The following is an 18,462-nucleotide window of genomic DNA, read 5'->3' on the forward strand; positions in this document are numbered from 1 at the left end:
CGTGCCCCAAGCTATTTGAACAGAAGTACCAGATATGAAAAAACCGCAAAGATCAATTCTTAATAAATTAGATATTAAAAGATGAAATAGAAAAATCAATACACAGAAGGAATTAATTATCAAAAGGAAAAAAAGATATGAACTACCTAGGTTAACTCGTCAAACCCACAGGTCAAATCATGAGATAATGATAACTTTATAAAAATGAAAATGAAAAAAACCATGAAGTTTATTTAAAAAAAAAACCAACATCGAGTAATGAGACAAAAAAAAAAGTCTGAATAAAATATGTGAACCCAAGCCGGCTTATAAAACACGTGACCTAAACCATTTGATTGGAGACACTAAATCCAAAAAAACCACAATTCTCAAGTTTTAAAAAACCAATTGATAAAGGATAAAATTGAAAAAAAATCACAAAAAAAATCAAAAAAAATAAAAATTAAAAGAATTATGATCAAATTTAAAAGAAAAAAATTGTGAATAATTTTGAATTGAAGGGATAAATTAAAAATAAAAATAAATTCCAAAAAACAATTAAAAGAAAAAACCACCAGAAGAATGAGGATAAAATCTAAAAAAAATTAAAAATCTTGATTGAAGGATAAGATTGAAATTAATTGAAAGTTTTTTTAAAAAAAGGCATGAAAAAATGAATAAAAAAAAAAGAACCAGGATCAAATTTGAAAAATTAAAATATGAAAATTCTAGATTGAAGGGTGCAATTAAAATTTTTTTAAAAAAACTTATAAAAAAATCAAAAATAAAAATTAATAAATCAAAATAATAAGGATCGATACATAAATACACACAACCAATGGGACTGCCCTGAAATTTGAAATGTCGGCATGAATCATAGGGGAGGGGAGAGAAAAGAAAAGGAAAAAATAATGATAAATAAATTATATAAAAAAGACTATTTTACTCCTAAACTTAATCTTTTAACCTGATTTAAGGAAGGTTAAAAATATTATTTTATTATTACAATTCATAGTAAATTCTCTTTTATGCTATAATAAACATTAATTCCATGTCATATTTTTTTTTTTATAAATATGAAAATTCACTTAAAATATATTGATTATTGAATCCACCAAAATAAAAAGGTAGTCAGTGTGAATGCATGTCCAATCTTTTTTCTAATCTAGCCCCCGCACGGGCCACTAGCCATCTCTTGTCAAAAGAGATGTTTTCAAAGTTTTTTTTTCACAATCATTCACCAAATTAATCGGAGGCAAATTGAAAGTGAAGGTTAGAAGACATTCATCTATATTTCATGGATAAATAGGGAAATATATTGCAATTATTGACCCCTACATTTCTATCACTTCACATATATTCATATTCATATATATCATGGATAAATCGGAAAACATATTGCAATTATTTGCCCCTAGATTTCTATCACTTCATATTATTTATATTCATTCACAAAAAAAAAGTTATTAAACATGGTTTATCCCTTAATCTTTACCAGGGCTCAGGTTATAGATTGAATAGGTTAATGTAGATTAACCCGAGTCCATTAAAATAATATTATTTTAATTTTTAAAATTTAAAGAACAAAATTTTAAAGTCAAACTAGGTTTTGATGAGGTCAACAAGATTAACTCTGAGTTGATTTTATTATAAAATTTGAGTTGGGTTAAGAGTTGAATCTCAAATCAATCTATCAATCGGGTTTAATAATTATGATTGTAAGTTACTCTTCAAAAACTTTAAACTATCCTAAAAAATAATTAAAAAGCATACATTATCAAAAGGGACGCATATATAGTAACAAATTGCAATTTTGTACATAAACATTTGATTAGACAAGTATAACGTACCACACCACCAAAACAAGAGAAAAATGACACACATAATCTTATCCTACCTTCTATTATCTTAACTATAAAAGAAGCTAATAATATCATAATATATAGATAAAGGGAAAAGTAATAATATTAATTATAAGAATTTCAAAATATTTGACAAAAAAAACATGGTTATAAACACTTGGGGATTCATGTTAAGTTTTAGTAAAGGATTAAAAATCTAAGATTTTTTTGTCAAATATATCAATTTTTTTTTTTTACAATATTTGTGTGATTTCATGATATCTCAATTATTCATCATCAAATCCGGTCAATGGCACATTTTTTTTCCTTTTCTCTTGTTTTCTTATGGATTGTGTCCCTATCTCCTCAATTATTCATGATTACATTCTATCTTTTAATTTCTTTTTTTTTTCTTTTTTTTTCATGTATTATATTTTAAGAAAAGTTGTATATAATTTCCTTTTTTTTAATTCCATGGTAAGTTTTTATTGGTCTGGGTTTTCTACTTCAATTTTTTTTATTTATTTCTTAGACAATGATATTATCAATCAATATTTATATTTTTAATACGTATAATATGATTTAACAAAATTAAAAACTGCATGGATATAGATTAGGGCACAAAAGCCCATCCTCCCCTTAATCTCTATCTGGTCGGGTAAAATTAAGATATTTGGAGCGGATCAGAACCGGTTTCCTTCGGATCCCTACTCAACACCTCGTAATGTTTTTTATTATTAAGTTTGGGCCTACAATTCAACTACTTAAAGCCTTTGGGTCAGACGGCAGAGGCCTAGTAAGTTAGAAGCCCGAAAGTATAACCACTGGCGTAATAAAATCAACTATACAGGGCCAAAACAGTCCACAAACACAATAAATTTTCTAGGGTTTAAAAGCAAGTGATAATTGTAACTCACCATATATATATATTTATATCTCTCCACCTTAACAGAGCTAGGGTTTGGGGAGCGCTGAGACTTCAGCAAAGACGAAGAGCTCTCAGAGACTCTGAAAAACTCAAAATGGTAATACCCTTTTAACCTCTCTCCATATCTCTTGCCTTTTTTTGCTTGGTTATTGTAGAGATCATGTTTCTTGGTTGTTAGACAGAAGGATGGGTTCATCTGTGTTTTTATTTTTAAGGATGCTGTGTTTTAAATGGTCATGTTTCTTCTTGCTATCTGTGTTTTTAATGGTGAAACTTTGAAAGATTGTTTTTTTATACAGTGAGAATTTTGAAAGATTGAAACTTGGGTTAAGAATATGAGTAAGTTTTGGACTTTTTAATCATTTTGTTTAGGCTTGTTTGTTGGGTTCTTGATTTTTACAAGTGTGAGGGATGAAACCAAGGAAAATTAAAGCTGTAGTTGGATCTGAAGAGAATGAAGTTGGTGACTAGTTAATGTGAATAGTAGCTGTAGTGATATTAGGTGGTATGTATTATGGAATTTTTTCATTTTTGTACTCTTAGCTTTTTCTTTCGTCAGGTAGGTTTTAAAGCAGATTTTTCTCTGTGATTATTGAGGGTAGTTTCTTATGCTATATTTTTAATGTTTTACTGAGGGAACTAAAACTGGTGGGAACTGGGGTGGAACTGAGAAGACAATGTAGTCTAAGGTACAATTTCTTGAAAGCCAGGGTGGTTACTAATTAGATGGTGAGTGGAAGTTGTCTATTTTAGAAGAGCCTGGAAATGGAGATAGAAAAACAGGGTGTAGTCTTAAGGTAATTTGAGTACATTTGTTGCCTTGTTATTTTTGTTTCCATGAATGGTTTTGTGGTCCTGTTATTTCTTATAAAAAGGAAGAATTGCTCCTAAGCCATAGGCAGACCTCTTCTCTCCTTTAAAACTGATACCTTTTTCGTAATTGTGAATTAGTTTTTTAAGCTTCTTAATCTCGAGTGATCACTGAATAGAGCTTGAAATCTGCATGTATCGGTTGGTGATTTTGTCCATTCTTCTACATTGAAAGATATTTGAGTGATTTCTTCTGGTTTTTGTGAATGGTTGCAAGAGTGTTGGATGTACTTAATCTAGTGTTGTCAATCATGTCACTCGATGATATTTGATTTGATACATCTTTTTATTTGTCGATGTATTCAATCATTCTGTCCTTGTTTGCTGTCCTTGATACACAGCCTAAGCAGATCCACGAGATCAAGGATTTCCTTCTTACTGCCAGAAGGAAAGATGCACGCTCTGTGAAGATCAAGAGGAGCAGAGATGTGGTCAAGTTCAAAGTTCGCTGCTCAAAGTACCTCTACACTCTTTGTGTCTTTGATCCTGAGAAGGCAGACAAGTTGAAACAATCTCTTCCTCCAGGTCAGTTATAAAAAAATCTTCCTTAAGAAGTTATTGTTCACAGTGATTCATTGTTCCATGCTTCTCCTAGTGTCATGACTACGAAATACACAGCCTAAAATCTGTAGATAGAATAACCAAAAAGAAAGAACGTGAAGAGATAGTCCTAAAAACAACTAGGCATGTATGCATCTGCGTCGATTATTGACTCAAGATAGCCAGATGCTTTTATTGTTGTTTCTTCCATTTATTGATGATAGGTGGTCTGTTTCATTAATTGCATCCTGTCTATTTTCTGCGGCTGCAGGTTTGAGTGTTCAAGATCTGTGAAAGATGGCAGTCTTGTCCAAGCTTGTCGGCTGATGATTTCTAGGAGAGATATGAACAAGAATTTTCCTATTTCGTGTTCTATTTTCATGGTTAAAATACTTAGTATTGGATTTTGGCTTGGCACTTCATTATGATAAAGTTTCTGTGGATCATTTAGTAGTTAATGTCACTCTGAAATTTTTCTAAACGTTTGTAGTTTTTTCTTTCATTTTTGTTCAATCACCAGTTCCATGTTTCAAGTGCTTCACATAGCATGTAAGGATTTGTGCAAACATCATTTTTAATCTGGGGTGATACTTTCCTGAGGGTATGTCAATTTCGGGTAATAACTTGCTATTATTATACAAAACTCTGAACGTCGTGGCCAAAACTTTAATGTTCAAAAAAACATTTCATTTTGATTCTAATTATTTTTTTAGCGTCATTGTATATTTTTGGGTCAAATTATACGATAATTGATGAGAAATAAAATTAAAAAAAATAGAAAAGATGTTGTGATGCGTTTAAAATTATCATAAAAAGTTTATTTTACTCAAATTTTATAAATTATATCTATTTGGTTTATCAATAGTTTTGCAATTCATTTTAGTATAAAATTTTATTTTTTTAGTTTTTGGTTTATAAGAAAAAAAAAAAAAAGAATGCTGAATTTCAGTGATAAAAAATGATTTTGACCACTAAAATAGTTAAATAGTTAATTTTAATATCAAAAGATTTTTGATGAAGACTAAGAGAGTTTTATTTGTGTGTTTTTTTGTCTTGAAATTATCTAAAAAATCATGTTTAAGTTTATTTTTCATCTTGAAATTGCCTAAAAGATAATATCTAAGTTTAGAAAGATTTTTTATTTTAGATTTTTGTTTGGTTTGTTTATAAAAAAAATATTATATATAGGATTATCAGGGTGTTAGGGTGTTTAGGTATATAAATATTGGGACGAACAACATGTCATCCTCTCCTATTATATATATTTTTTAAAATAGGGCTTGTATACTATTATATTTTTTAAAAAATAGGGCTTGTATATTGGTTTTTTCTAATTGTGTCAAGCCCCACGACACGACACTTAACCTCTTTTTGTTTTTTAGTGTTTTTTTTTTAATTTTACCTTTTAAAAAAATTATGTTTTTTTTATATGTGTTTTTAAAATAATTTTATAGTTAATATTTAAATTAATATTCTTTCTCTTATTTTTATTTATTGTATTTAGCCTCTTTTTAAATAGTGATTGTTTTTTAATTATTTTGTATATTTTTTATTTTTAAAGAGATTATTCTAATTCATCTATAACTTTTTTATGTTATATAATTGAAATTTATTTTTTCAAAAAACAATTATATAGTATTTCCAATAAGTACAACCTTGTGATATATTTTTCTCATTTAATTTAATTTAATTAATTTTATGTGTATATCTATTTCTACTATCATTTGATTAAATAAAAAGTTAATTTCAATAAATACAATCATGTAAATAGTTTATATTATGAGATTAAATATTTTGATTTACATCCGCTTCTCGACCTTTTCATATATGTATTTAGTTATTGTTAATGTCTTTTTTTTTCATGTATTGACATAGATTGTTCTCAATTTATTTAATTACATACATGCATAAATTTTTTAATTTATACTTAATATTTTTATGTAAATAAAGAAAGTGTTGGAAAATCCTACAAATTAAATTTTTTTATTCAAAAAGAAAAATACAAGTGAAGCACATGTTAAATAGCTAGTATTAACACTTATTTCAAGTATCATTTTTGTGTGCAAAGACCAATTTCAGATGGCAAAACTGATTTCGAGTTATTGCTTGGCTTGTACATGCAATTTTTGGGTAATAACTTGCATGGAAGCTCAGATTTCAGGAGAAAACTTGCCGATTTCAGGAGAAAACTTGCCGATTTCGGGAAACAGTTTGCTGATTTCAGGTAAAAACTTGTGATGTTTGAGTCATAACTTGTCACGACTTGGCAAGTGAACACCCAGTTCGGGTAATTACTTTTCAAGTTTGGCAAGTGAACACCTGGCATTTTCGGGTAATAACTCGGCTTGGAAACACCAGCTTTGGGTAAAAACAAGCACTAACTCGGGTAACACTTTGGGGTTGCATGGTAACGTCAATTTCGGGTGATAGCTTCATGTTCAAAAACTAACATCGATTTCTGGGTTATGAGAAAACAAAATAAAAACAAGAAAATCAGAACATGAACTGAAATCGGGTTGTGAGTTGGTGCCCCCAAGTTCGGGTTGGAGTTGGTCGGGTTAGAACTTGCAGGAAAAGGGTTAAAAGTTGTGTCATGGTTTGCAAACAGCAAATGAGGATAGAGGTTGGAGATTGGACTGTAATAGGAGTGGAAGGGCCTTAAGACATGGAGGATTTATTCATGGATAATGTGTAGAAACCCTTAGGCCTTATGAACTATCCAATGATTTGATTAATGTGGAGTTATTAATGGGTTTGACAAGGAGTTCTTGCTGCCTTTGCTTGTTATTTGTTTCTGTTAAAAAAAAACATCATTGCCTTGATAGATACAAGGTTTCATATTTTAGCTTGAAGGAATTGACACGATGATAAAGAGCAATATATAAATAAATTATAACTCAATTTTTATTAATATATAACCAATAAATATTTGATTTACTGATAATTAAACTTGGTATGTTTTGATGTGGGGTTGAATTATTTTATTTTTAGCTACTAATTGTTAATAATAACTCTATGATTATCATATTATTGTGATTTGATAAAAAAAAAAAATTAATCAATTTTTAGCTCTACCATCTCATTAATAAGAAAAATGAAGATGGATATTTAGCGTGATAAGAAAATTGAAACTCTCATTAAATTTCTTTGTATCAAAACAGAATGAATTTTTTTAATATATTATTTGAAATCAAATCATATGCTGAATTGAATGCAATTCATAAAAGATTTTTTAGAATCAATTCTTTATTATAATTCAATTCAATTATGGTGTTTAGTTTGAATTCAATTAATAAATAAATTGAATTCACATGTTTGGAAGAGATAAAACTTGATTTATTTTATTTTCTATATTACCTCATTAACATTATCTTTTTTATCCGAAGAGGTCTCTCAAAAAAGTATTTTGAGGAAGCTAATTAACAAAGAAACTAAATCATGTTATGAAAATATTGTTCATTCAGACTCATACAACTGTGGATTGTAACAGTTACTTCAGCTCATATACTCTTTCTTTTGGTTTGTGCATTATTAAATAAGCAGGGCAATACCCTTTCTTCAGCCTGTATTTGTTGTCGCCTGTCAATTTGTGCATTAAATGAGTGGGGCATTGACATCATTAATAACACCTGTTTACTATCACATTGGGTCTCTCTACAATATTGAAAAAGCTGTTGTGGTTTGCTTGGAAAATAGTGCAACGTTTGTTAGAGATAATATTCTGCACTCTTTGCATGTGATCCATTGTGCAACAATTGTGCTCTATTTTTTATCTGACCAGAAATTAAAAATTTCCTATTCTTTTTTAGTTTACAGCCAAATGATTTTTCTTTTGATTTATCTGTCTCAATGCATGTGATGGACTTCTACTAAGGATGTTTTTGGATTTTTCTTTGTGTTGTTTTTTAGCTGGTGAAATGTCAGTTCTAAAGAGTTATTATGGCAATTGTTTTTCTTGCAGGTGGGTTCCGAGGTTTCCCGTAGGCTATTGTTTTTTTTTTTTGTTTCTCTTATATTCAAGTCTATGCATTTCTTTGGCCATCGGATGTTGCACTCTTTTTTTTTCTCCATTGCCTCTCCTGCTGGTTGTTGCACCATCAATTTAGTCTTTTTTTCCTCTCTCCATTGCATCTCTTGCTATCTTTGTTTAGTTTGTTTTCTGATGTATTTTTTGGGGGTGTTATTTCATTCAGATTCTATCGGTTTTTAGGTGTTGCATGTGTGGTATATTTTGTGTTGAACTTGTTGCCCTTCGGTTAGATTATTTCTATTACCGAGGTTAGCTCATGTTTGTGCCATTCTTTTGTTTAGTTGTTTTTAACACTCCTGTCGTAGTGCTTTTCATGCACAACTTCTGCATTAACGTTGGTTTTTTCTGCAAGATTTAGCTAGCATTTAATGTTATTTTATGTTGGAATTTGCATTTATTTCTTTTATTGTTTGCAGGGTAGCTAGCCTTATTTTTGTCTTTCCTTGCATTTCATTGTGCTTTTAACTGTATACGTTGCTCTATTTGCTTTGCTTTGTTTTTTTTTCTTGCTTGCATTGTATTGTCACCATACTTAATTTGTGTGTTGTCTCTGTTTTCATCAGATTTGTTGAGCTTTTCTAGCCTTCTTTTCAGTTGGGTTGCTGCTTTGTTGAGATTAAGACTTGCTTGCTTTACTCTGCTAGTATGTGTAAGAGTTTATGATCTGGAAGATTAATTATTGTCTTTTTCTTGCTTTGTTGGACTGTGTGATCAGCTTCTCTGTTTTTCCATTTGTTTTGAAAATTATTTCTGTTGTGTTTTCTTCCTTTTTGATAGTAATCAAATTTGTGCTTTAAATTCCCATCTTTATTTATTTGGCCAATTCATATTGCAATTTACATTAGTTCTTTTCATGGCTTACCCTTTTGATTCCAGTCATTCATTTAGTGCAGCATGAAATGTTTTTTAAGTTTGGCGCATTGCTTTGAATAATTGATTGGTCAAGTTAAACATTTTGTTATTCCCTTGCTGGCTAAGATTGCACTTTAGGTGCTACCGAGATGCACAGAGCATAAAGGTCTGAAGTTTAAGAGATAGCCAAGCAAAGATGACCAAAGGCCCCTGTGGAAGACATGAACAACAAATAAAATCAGCCTCAAAAGACAAATGGCAAACCAATCAAACCATGACTGAATTCACAGTGCAACCGACAAAGGCCAAAGCTTCAAAGAAAAGAGAACATGAACATTGCAAAAAGTTTTTCTAAACAGACCAAACACTTTAACCTTACTCTAGGAAGACTCTTAGTGGTGTTTAAGTGGCCTTTAAGTTCAGAATGTGCGCAAAGACCACCAAAGCAAAACAAAAATTCACAGCAAAACCATCTAACAATGATGCATCAAGATCTTTCATTTTATCCAAACCACCCCTACCATGCACGTTTCCCAAAAGCCACCCTTCTTAGACGTGAAAGCCTAACATATTTGGACACAACTAATTATATGCTTGGTCTAAATCCACATAGCACATAGGTAGTAATAGAATCCTTCTCAACAGCAAAGCAGTAATAAAAACAAAAGTATCAACGACAAATAACCTTAAAAGCAACAGATCGCAGACAGTCAAAGCAGAAGCCAACAACATGAATATAAAAACTAATTCCTGCTGCAACAACATAGAAGTGTCCACCCCAAACACCAGTCAACATGGAATGCCGCCCAACACAAATATGATGAAGCAATAAGAAATTTTCAAAAACTTGTTTTAGTATTAAATTATGCAGTAAATCAAGAGGTTGATTTCTAATTTAATTTTGCTCTATTCTTAGAAATTAAATTATATTTGGAATTCAATTTTTGACGTTCAAACTAATTCTAAATATGAAATTTCATTAAATTTTTTAAATTGAATTTAATTTGAAGAGTTCTAAATAGTCTATATGCAAATTTAAATTTAATTAATAACTTATTATAATTTTTATATTTAAAATAAAATATTAAATAATATAATTGAAGTCAATTATATTATTTAAAATACATATATAAATAAATTAAATTAGCGATCTTAACTATTTTTTGCTTAACTTAGAAATCATTCTTGTTAAGAAAATTTTTTTTTTGGTTATAAAAAAACTTTATGTTTATTTAAAACGATATAAAAAGAAAAGAAAAGTTTAATAACATACCTTATAAAAAAACAAGAATGTCTTGACAGTGATTGATGCAGGTCGAGAATGAAAGGATATTCTGATGTCAAATGTTTTTGGAAGGAAAAAAAAGAAGGGTATGCTAAAGACAAAATAAAAATAAAAGTTTGTGTTAATATCTGAATATTTTTAAAATATCGTTTTCAAACATTAATTTTATGAGATATTACTATAGCAAATGAGAGGAACTCCTATCATTTTATGAGATATATTTTCGCAACTTCTTACTAATTACTAATGATGTTTGAGAGTGTGATTGTGATTATTTTTTAAAATACTTTTTATACCGAAATATATTAAAATAATATTTTTTATTTTTTAAAAATTATTTTTGAGATCAGCGTATCAAAACGATCTAAAACACACAAAAAAATTATTTTTGAGTAAAAAAAATTAATTTTTTTCGAAACGCATGTACACCGCGTTCTCAAACGGTGTCTAAATTCTATTTAGAATTTATATCGCTACTCTTAAAAAAATTTCAAACATAGTAATGATTCAATTCATAAAGTTATAAATAGGTTGTATGTAAATTAAATATGTGAATTCAATTTACCAAAATTTCAGTGAAGCTTGTTTAGCAAAACCAACACAAGTTAATAATCCATCATAAAACAAAAAATCATGGATTTTGAATAAAATATTAAAAACAAATTATTAACATAAAATAAAATACCATGATTTAAGTGGAAATTTGATAAATATATATATATTTTATTAATGTAGGTGTTCGGACTAGTTTGAGCGCAACTCGACTAATCCCACGGACCCTGAAGTTAACGACCATGTAAGCCTCCAGTAACCATCATATTAGCAACCACATAGCTCGAACTTGAGATCACATGAGGAGTAAATTTCTTAATAAATATACTTTTATCTCTTATTAGAGAAATGACCCACTATGTTTTAAAATTTTAAAATTTTATCTAATTATTTTAAATTATTTTTTATATATATTTAGATTGTTTTAAAATGTTAATATTAAAAATAAATTTTAAAAAATAAAAAAATATATTATTTTGATATATTTATAAAAAAAATACAGAAGAATACTTTGAAAACTTCATGCGAATCAAACGTTTCTCTCTTTTTCCACATGTTTGAATAACATACACTCCTGTTGTCTCTTTGATCTAATCTCTTTCTCTCTCACTTCAGATTCTTATAATATCAGTAAAAAAGAAAAACCCAGCTCTCTAAGGTAAGTTGTTTTCTTTCTTTAATTTTGTGTGTGTATATACCCGCCTTGCTTTTATCGATATGTGCACTACTCTTTGGTGACTGAGAAAATGCTTTGACTTATAAAGGAAAGTTGAAATTTTGAATCATGGGTTTTGTTTAACTGGTTGATATTGGAATAACCCAGTTTGTGATTTTTCAAATTGAGAATTTATTCTATTATTCTTTTGTAGTGGAGTCTTACGTTGAGTGTATGGTTGGTGAAGATGTAGTTATGTAGAGAATGATCAGTGCTTAAGATTGGTAATTGAATGGCTATCTCTGTTTGGCTGCTGAGAGAATGTGGGAAATGAAAAGAAAGGGTTTCTCTATGAGTTAAAGTCTAGAACTTTGCTTTGTTGTTTTTGGTATTATAGTTAACTCGAATAGAAATTTGCAAAATTTATGATTGATTATTTATTTCTGGGAAACACATAAAAGGGTTTTGTTTTGTAGTTGCCGTAATTGGACTGGTGGAGATTTCAGCTGCTGAAGACTGTTATGAGAGTAAATTTTAGTTCAAAACTTGGTCAAGGGATAAGTCTTTGTTGAGGATATCAACTCGTACCATTGTTGTGAGGCATTGTCATAATCATTGAGCTGTGATTGTGCAGAAAGATGGTTGGGAAGTCATTAGTCCAGGTTTCAAACTGTCCTCCTATGCTATCTTCGTCATCAATGATTAATGTATCTCATGGTTCTTCAAACTTCTTGCCTTTTCTTCTGGCAAGACCACAAAAGAAACTCATAGGGGTGCGAGCTATGTCAGCAGATACAGGACATAGCCAACAACCACCCTCTTCTTCGGAGAAAATGAATGCACTTGCAGTTATTTTGGAGGTTCCTCGTAATATTTGGAGGCAAACATTGAAGCCGTTAAGTGATTTTGGGTTTGGTCGGAGGAGCATTTGGGAAGGTGGTGTTGGGTTGTTTCTTGTGTCTGGTGCAGTGCTTGTTGCACTCAGTTTGGCTTGGTTGAGGGGGTTTCTATTGCGGTCTCAATTCAGGAAGTACACGGCTGTGCTTGAATTTGCTCAAGCTAGTGGTATTTGCACAGGAACACAAGTTAGGATTAGAGGGGTCACTGTTGGTGAAGTTGTCCGTGTTAATCCTTCCTTGAAGAGTATAGAGGCTGTTGTGGAGGTTAGATTAATGATTATTTTTTTTGTGTTTCTTCCTGACATATAAATGCTGAGGTTTGTGGTTTTGTTTTTAGTCAAATGTGTTCCCTTGTATTTTTCAGGTTGAGGATGATAAAAATTTCATACCTAAAAATTCACTGATTGAGGTGAACCAGTCTGGTCTTCTCATGGAAACAATGATTGATATCACTCCTCGTGATCCAATTCCAACACCTTCTGTTGGACCTCTTGATGCTGAATGTGTTAAAGAAGGTCTAATTGTTTGTGATAGGCAAAAATTAAAGGGACATCAAGGGGTGAGTTTGGATGCCTTGGTTGGGATATTCACTCGTATTGGACGAGAAGTAGAGGAAATTGGTGTTGCCAAGAGCTATTCATTGGCTGAGCGTGTTGCTGCTGTTATTGAAGAGGCAAAGCCACTGCTTACAAAGGTTTGATGTGCCCTACTTATGCTTTGTTCTAGTTTCGATGGATAACGTATTGTCATGAATGCACTTTTTAATTAAATAACTGTCTCAGTTTTGCAATCATCAACGTGGTTCTTATGAAAGTGAAGGCTTTCTTCTCATGCTAGTTAAACTTCACCTGCTGTCTTATGAAATTTCTGCAGACCTCATTTGTCTTGATAAAATATGCTGCATGAGAGCCAATCCGTTCAAAGAATTTGCTGGGGCACCCTTAGGACCAAAAGAAGTGCAGAATTGATGATAATATTACATTTCTTAAAATTTTGATGAAAAGAAAGAAGGATTTAACTTGAGCATTGGGTTTGTAAAACTCTTAAGAAACTTCATGTACAGTTTAGGTGTTCAGGAACCATCTAGTTTCTTGCTTGTTCATTTGAATGATCAAATAGAATCCTGTGAATGGCAATGCTATTCAGGTTTAAGGTTGTCGGCCATTAATTTGTAATTACCCTGTAAATGAGTGAACTACATTATGGAATGTGAGAGTGCAACATTTCATCTAACCAGAAAACTTAAAGATGAACTCATTCCTTTTCACTGAAACTCCTGCATTATTGTCATATACGCATTATGATCTTTGACAGGTAGGCAATGTGGACATCGATTGGTATAAGGTAGTGCATGTATCCTGTGCATGTACTTTGCCTGCTGCGTGATTGAAATTGTTACATGTTTGTTGTCAACATTTAACTTGTATCCATGCATACTTTGATTTTGATGTAGTGATGTCTCAGATTAAAGCCATGACTGAAGATATTCATCCTTTGCTGTCTGAGGTTCGTGATAGTGGCCTGCTAAAAGAAGTTGAGGATTTAACCAGAAACTTATCACAAGCCTCTGAAGATTTAAGGTAAATTGTCCCAAACACTTTTCCTTATCCCCCCCTCCCCACAATTTAGAATGTTTATTGATGTCTCACGTTTACCATTTTAACACTCAAATATGATGATGACCTAAATGAAAAATCCAAATATAACCCAAAAGAAACAAAGTGGTGGTTTTTTTTAATGGAAATCTAGGTTTACTGCATCTTTATCCTACTTTTTTACGCTAGCTCACAATTGTAGACCTTCCATTTTCCTCAGAAGGGCACATACATCCATTATGACACCAGAGAACACTGAGTTGATTCAAAAGTCCATTTACAGTTTGATTTTCACTATGAAAAACATTGAGGTGAGATCTTCATCTGAAACTTATTCCGTTTTCTGATAATGCAGAAATCATGAGTGCTGTTGTCTAATTATTTTTATCCCTGTTCTGTGTATTCTTCAACCATATCAGAATATAAGCTCTGATATTCTGGGATTCACGGGTGATGAGGCTACAAGACGTAACTTGAAAGCACTTATAAAGTCCCTCAGCAGGTTATTATAAAAGCCAATGAACCGCGAAAATGGTATGGCTATCTTCAACAGCTGATTAGATGGCCTGAAATGGTTCCCTCATTGTGTTAGCATTATTGATGGTAGAAGGGCTCATTCTAGACTACTTGTTGAATGTTCTCCCATGGCCTAGCTAGAAGTGACAAGAGAATGCTTTTTAGACGAAAGCATTTTTGTTATACGAAATCATTGATTGGCATTCTGAATAGTTTCAATTTTTTTCCGTGGGATATTACTTCCCAACCAAGAAACTAAGTCCATATTAGAAGAAATAGAATACATCATCAAGAATTCCTCGTCCATAATTCTTTCTTTTCTTGCCATTTAGCTCTCTTCTTGAAAGAATCAAGATGCTTATTCAAAGAACCAGAAATTTCCACGTGTATCTTGGAGTAAATGTGAATAGAACAAGTCTAAACACCACCCCAAAATGTAATCCTCGAACTGCAATCTCAAAAAATAATAAGAGAGGAGACCAATCATCTTCGGATTTTCAGCCTTAATTTTGGATTTTATTTTTATTTATCTTATATATTTAAGAATTCTGGTTCTTCTTTCGGTTTCAAACCTAATTAAAAAGCTGTAATCGTTTTTGGAGAAAGAGACTATTCGAGAGGAATTATTCAGTAATAAAAACCAGAATTAGGGTTCTTATTGAGAGATTGTCTTCCTTGATTTGTGATTCTTAGTTTGTCAAGGTTGGACTACATAAAAAAAAAAAGAGGCTTTTATTTACACCAATCAACTTGTAGTCCATTAGTAATCATACAACATAGGATGAAGTTCAAATTCAAGTCCTAATCTTGGATTTAGCTACTCTTATGCTTCTAAAAACATGATACAATTTCTTCCTTGACCTTCATTATTGAATTCAAAATCAATGGTTAAAATAAAAATATATGAATAAAAATTATAAATGTTGATTTTAAAATTAATGATTTAAATTTAAAGAATATGATATGTTATATTTTTAAGAATATAAAAGATATAATGTTGATGCTGGGGTACCTTTTGCTTTTTAAAATATTTTTCAAATTACTTTTTACGTGAAAAAATATCAAATTGATATTTTTTAATAGTTTTGATGTGCTAATATTAAAAATAAAAAAAAATCTAAAAAAATATCAATTTGATATATCTTTAATTAAAAAAACTTTTTAAAAAGTATCGCACACGAAGTTATAGAACACATATCAACTTTAATATTAATCCAAAAGACTAAAAACAAATCATGAATGCATCACCCACCACATTTGTTTTTACTTTTGAAAAACACCTTGCACTGTATTATACAGTATTATCAAACAACATTAATAGATTAAAATTAATATTGTATTTACTTTTACTTTTCAAAATGCTTTTAAAATTATTTTTTGTTTAAAAAAATATCAAGTTAATATATATTTTTTAAGTATTTTTTGATGGTTTTGATATGCTAATATTTAAAATAAAAAAATCTAATTTTAATATTGAAAAATCACTTTTTAAAAACTCTTCCAGCACAATAAGAAATACACAGTAAATGCAAGTGTATATAATTATTTGTTTCACAAGTGAAAGTCAGTGTAGTTACAGTTATTCACATGCTATCCTTGAAGAGGTGGTAGCCAGCACTGCAGCAACCATATCTCTGACCATGAAACCGATCAATGTCTAAGTCTTTGCGTATTTTTTTGACAATGTGGTCCTTTTTTCTTCCGTGATTTCTTTCATTTTGTAGTGTTCTAAGTTTTAGCTTCCTTTCACGTTTATCTTGCTGTGTTTTTCGTTAATTACTTGCAACTTTATGGTGAATTTGCTTTTAGAAACATAAATGTCTGATTTGAGGCCAAACAAATGAGGGATTGAGGGATTTTCTTAGTGCGTGTTTTGTTTTTTTTGTTTTGTTATAATTATTAAATTCAACTCGGTATAGTAGGTCGATTTGGAATTCGATTCTTGATCTTGGTTGGGTTTCAAAAAAAAATTAAATTGAAAGGTTGATTCAATAGGTCAACCCATGACCCAATCAAACCTATTTGATTTTTTAAAATAAAATTTTTTAAAATATCATCGTTTTAATTTTTTTTAAAAATCAAAACAATATTATTTTAATTAACTTAAATTAACTCGCCCAACTTGGAACTCTGATAATGAGTTTAGCTGGATTAATAACTTTGCTTTTCGCATTTTCAATAACACTTCTAATTACAATATGAAATGAAGATTTATTTTAACATAATGCATAGGAACTTAATAAAAAAAAAAAAATTCACAATAATTAGTACCTTAAACAAAATCTTACAGATTACTGAAAGATTTTGTCTTCATTTTGACCTCACAATGGTTTATATATTTAATCGATGGAGTGTTAATTAGAGGGAAAAAATGAAGAAAATGTCATTTTACTTCTTAATCTATACTTATAAAAAAAATTAATTATATGTCAAGCAAATGATTATTGATTAGGCTCATCAACCTTTGGATTTGTCTTGTCTGAAACCTTAATGAGATTTGATCTCAAATCTTTAAGAGGATGTCAACTGATTATTATTATTATTTTTATTATTTTGATAATTAAATTGTTCATAAGAAATATTTGTAGAAATAATTTAATGGGCCATTATTGCCTAACTTTAGTGCTGCTGTAATAAGAGGATGCCTCGGCTGGTGGGGGGGCGATGGTGATGTTTCTGCAAAATGAACACAAAATAAGGCATGCGTGGTCAATGTGCCATCCCAAAAATAATTGGTAGGGACTTCACTATATGTCATCATCATTATTTTTTATAGGTTAAGGTGTTTCTAGGTTTTATAACAAGGAGATTAATAAATTCTCTTATAATTGGGTTTTAAATTAAAAAAAAAACTCAAATAAATACATCCATATTGTTTTTCAATAACTCAAACAAATACATCCATATTCTTTTGAATTAGAATTTGAGATGATCATATAAAAAAAAAATTTCTTAGCATTTGATTACTGTTTTAGAACAGAATAGACGGAATTAATAAGAATAAAGGGAATATGTCTCTTCTATACTTTCTATTTTAAAAATTCAAAAATTCACTTTAAAACTATTTTAAAAATAGATTTGTTGACTTTTTTTTTCTGTCTCTTTAATTAAACATGTTTTTTATTTACTGTTTATGTCTCTTTTATTTCAAAACAATAACCAAACTATATCTTTTAAATGTTATCGTCGCTAATATTGAAAAGTCATTCAAGTTGTAGGGAATGCTTGTTTTTGTGATTGAATCTGTTTTTTAAAGTGTTTTTTAAATTGTTTTTTTTTTAAATATATTAGATATATTTTTAGGTATTTTAATGTGCTGATATCAAAAATTAAAAAAAAATTACTGTAATACATTTTCAATTAAAAAGTATTTATAAAAAACAATTTGCATTACACTACCAGACACACACACTTATATTACATGATTTTTTTTATTGTACGATAATTTAAATCCAAGTCACTTAAAAAAATAAAAAAAATAATTTTTTTTAATAAATTATTATTTTTTCTATATTATCCTAATATAGTAGCATTAAATAAAAATCCTAACCAATGGGAAAACCAATATATCAAGAAAAAAAAGGTAATATGAACAAAATCATGAAGAAGAGATCAATTCAATTGAAAGTGTCGGGATTTTGTTGTAGATGGGTTCTTGACTAATCAACATTATTAATCTTTTTGCTTAGGGATTACATTAATGCAAATGAGTGTTGTCAAGAAACCAAACCTTCTTGCTTTATTGATAATTAACTTTAAATCAGCAAATAATTACAACCACTTTAGCATATTCTAACCCTTAATCTTATTGCTTTTTTCCTTGTTTTCAATTTGTTCAACAAATACTCAAGAAATTAAAAGAGAGAGAGAGAGAGAGAGAGAGAGAGAGAGAGAGAGAGAGAGAGAGAGAGAGGAACAAG

At 29.9% G+C, this 18,462-nt stretch overlaps 2 protein-coding genes across 5 annotated transcripts; both read left to right on the forward strand.

Annotated features, from left to right (window-relative positions):
- The first annotated feature begins 2,697 nt into the window (after positions 1-2,697).
- Positions 2,698-4,660, forward strand: LOC18106877 (60S ribosomal protein L38). Its single transcript, XM_024588677.2, has 3 exons — positions 2,698-2,845; positions 3,960-4,143; positions 4,430-4,660. Exons 1-3 carry the CDS (start codon positions 2,843-2,845, stop codon positions 4,450-4,452), a joined length of 210 nt encoding a protein of 69 aa, XP_024444445.1. The 5' UTR covers positions 2,698-2,842; the 3' UTR covers positions 4,453-4,660.
- Positions 4,661-11,396: 6,736 nt separating this feature from the next.
- On the forward strand, positions 11,397-14,851 carry LOC112323263 (protein TRIGALACTOSYLDIACYLGLYCEROL 2, chloroplastic). Of its 4 annotated transcripts, none has more exons than XM_006372768.3 (6): positions 11,397-11,535; positions 12,009-12,695; positions 12,796-13,125; positions 13,896-14,011; positions 14,247-14,337; positions 14,446-14,851. In XM_006372768.3, exons 2-6 carry the CDS (start codon positions 12,171-12,173, stop codon positions 14,536-14,538), a joined length of 1,155 nt encoding a protein of 384 aa, XP_006372830.1. In that variant the 5' UTR covers positions 11,397-11,535; positions 12,009-12,170; the 3' UTR covers positions 14,539-14,851. The 4 variants fall into 4 exon arrangements, 3 of the variants coding, with proteins under 3 accessions (XP_006372830.1, XP_024444270.1, XP_024444269.1); XM_024588502.2 differs by having other exon boundaries at positions 11,399-11,535; positions 11,747-12,695; XR_002978639.2 differs by lacking the exon at positions 14,446-14,851 and having other exon boundaries at positions 13,885-14,011; positions 14,247-14,269.
- Positions 14,852-18,462: the final 3,611 nt, after the last annotated feature.

This window comes from Populus trichocarpa, chromosome 17 (genome assembly GCF_000002775.5).
Source record: "Populus trichocarpa isolate Nisqually-1 chromosome 17, P.trichocarpa_v4.1, whole genome shotgun sequence".
Taxonomy (NCBI): domain Eukaryota; kingdom Viridiplantae; phylum Streptophyta; class Magnoliopsida; order Malpighiales; family Salicaceae; genus Populus; species Populus trichocarpa.

Excerpts from the sequence above, each read along its gene's own strand:
- LOC18106877 (XM_024588677.2), top strand. Across the intron at positions 4,144-4,429 it reads GAAACAATCTCTTCCTCCAG|GTTTGAGTGTTCAAGATCTG; the intron begins GTCAGTTATAAA and ends CTGCGGCTGCAG.
- LOC112323263 (XM_006372768.3), top strand. The coding sequence starts at position 12,171 with ATGGTTGGGAAGTCATTAGTCCAGGTTTCAAACTGTCCTCCTATGCTA. Across the intron at positions 13,126-13,895 it reads CAAAGCCACTGCTTACAAAG|ATTAAAGCCATGACTGAAGA; the intron begins GTTTGATGTGCC and ends GTGATGTCTCAG. Across the intron at positions 14,338-14,445 it reads TCACTATGAAAAACATTGAG|AATATAAGCTCTGATATTCT; the intron begins GTGAGATCTTCA and ends CAACCATATCAG.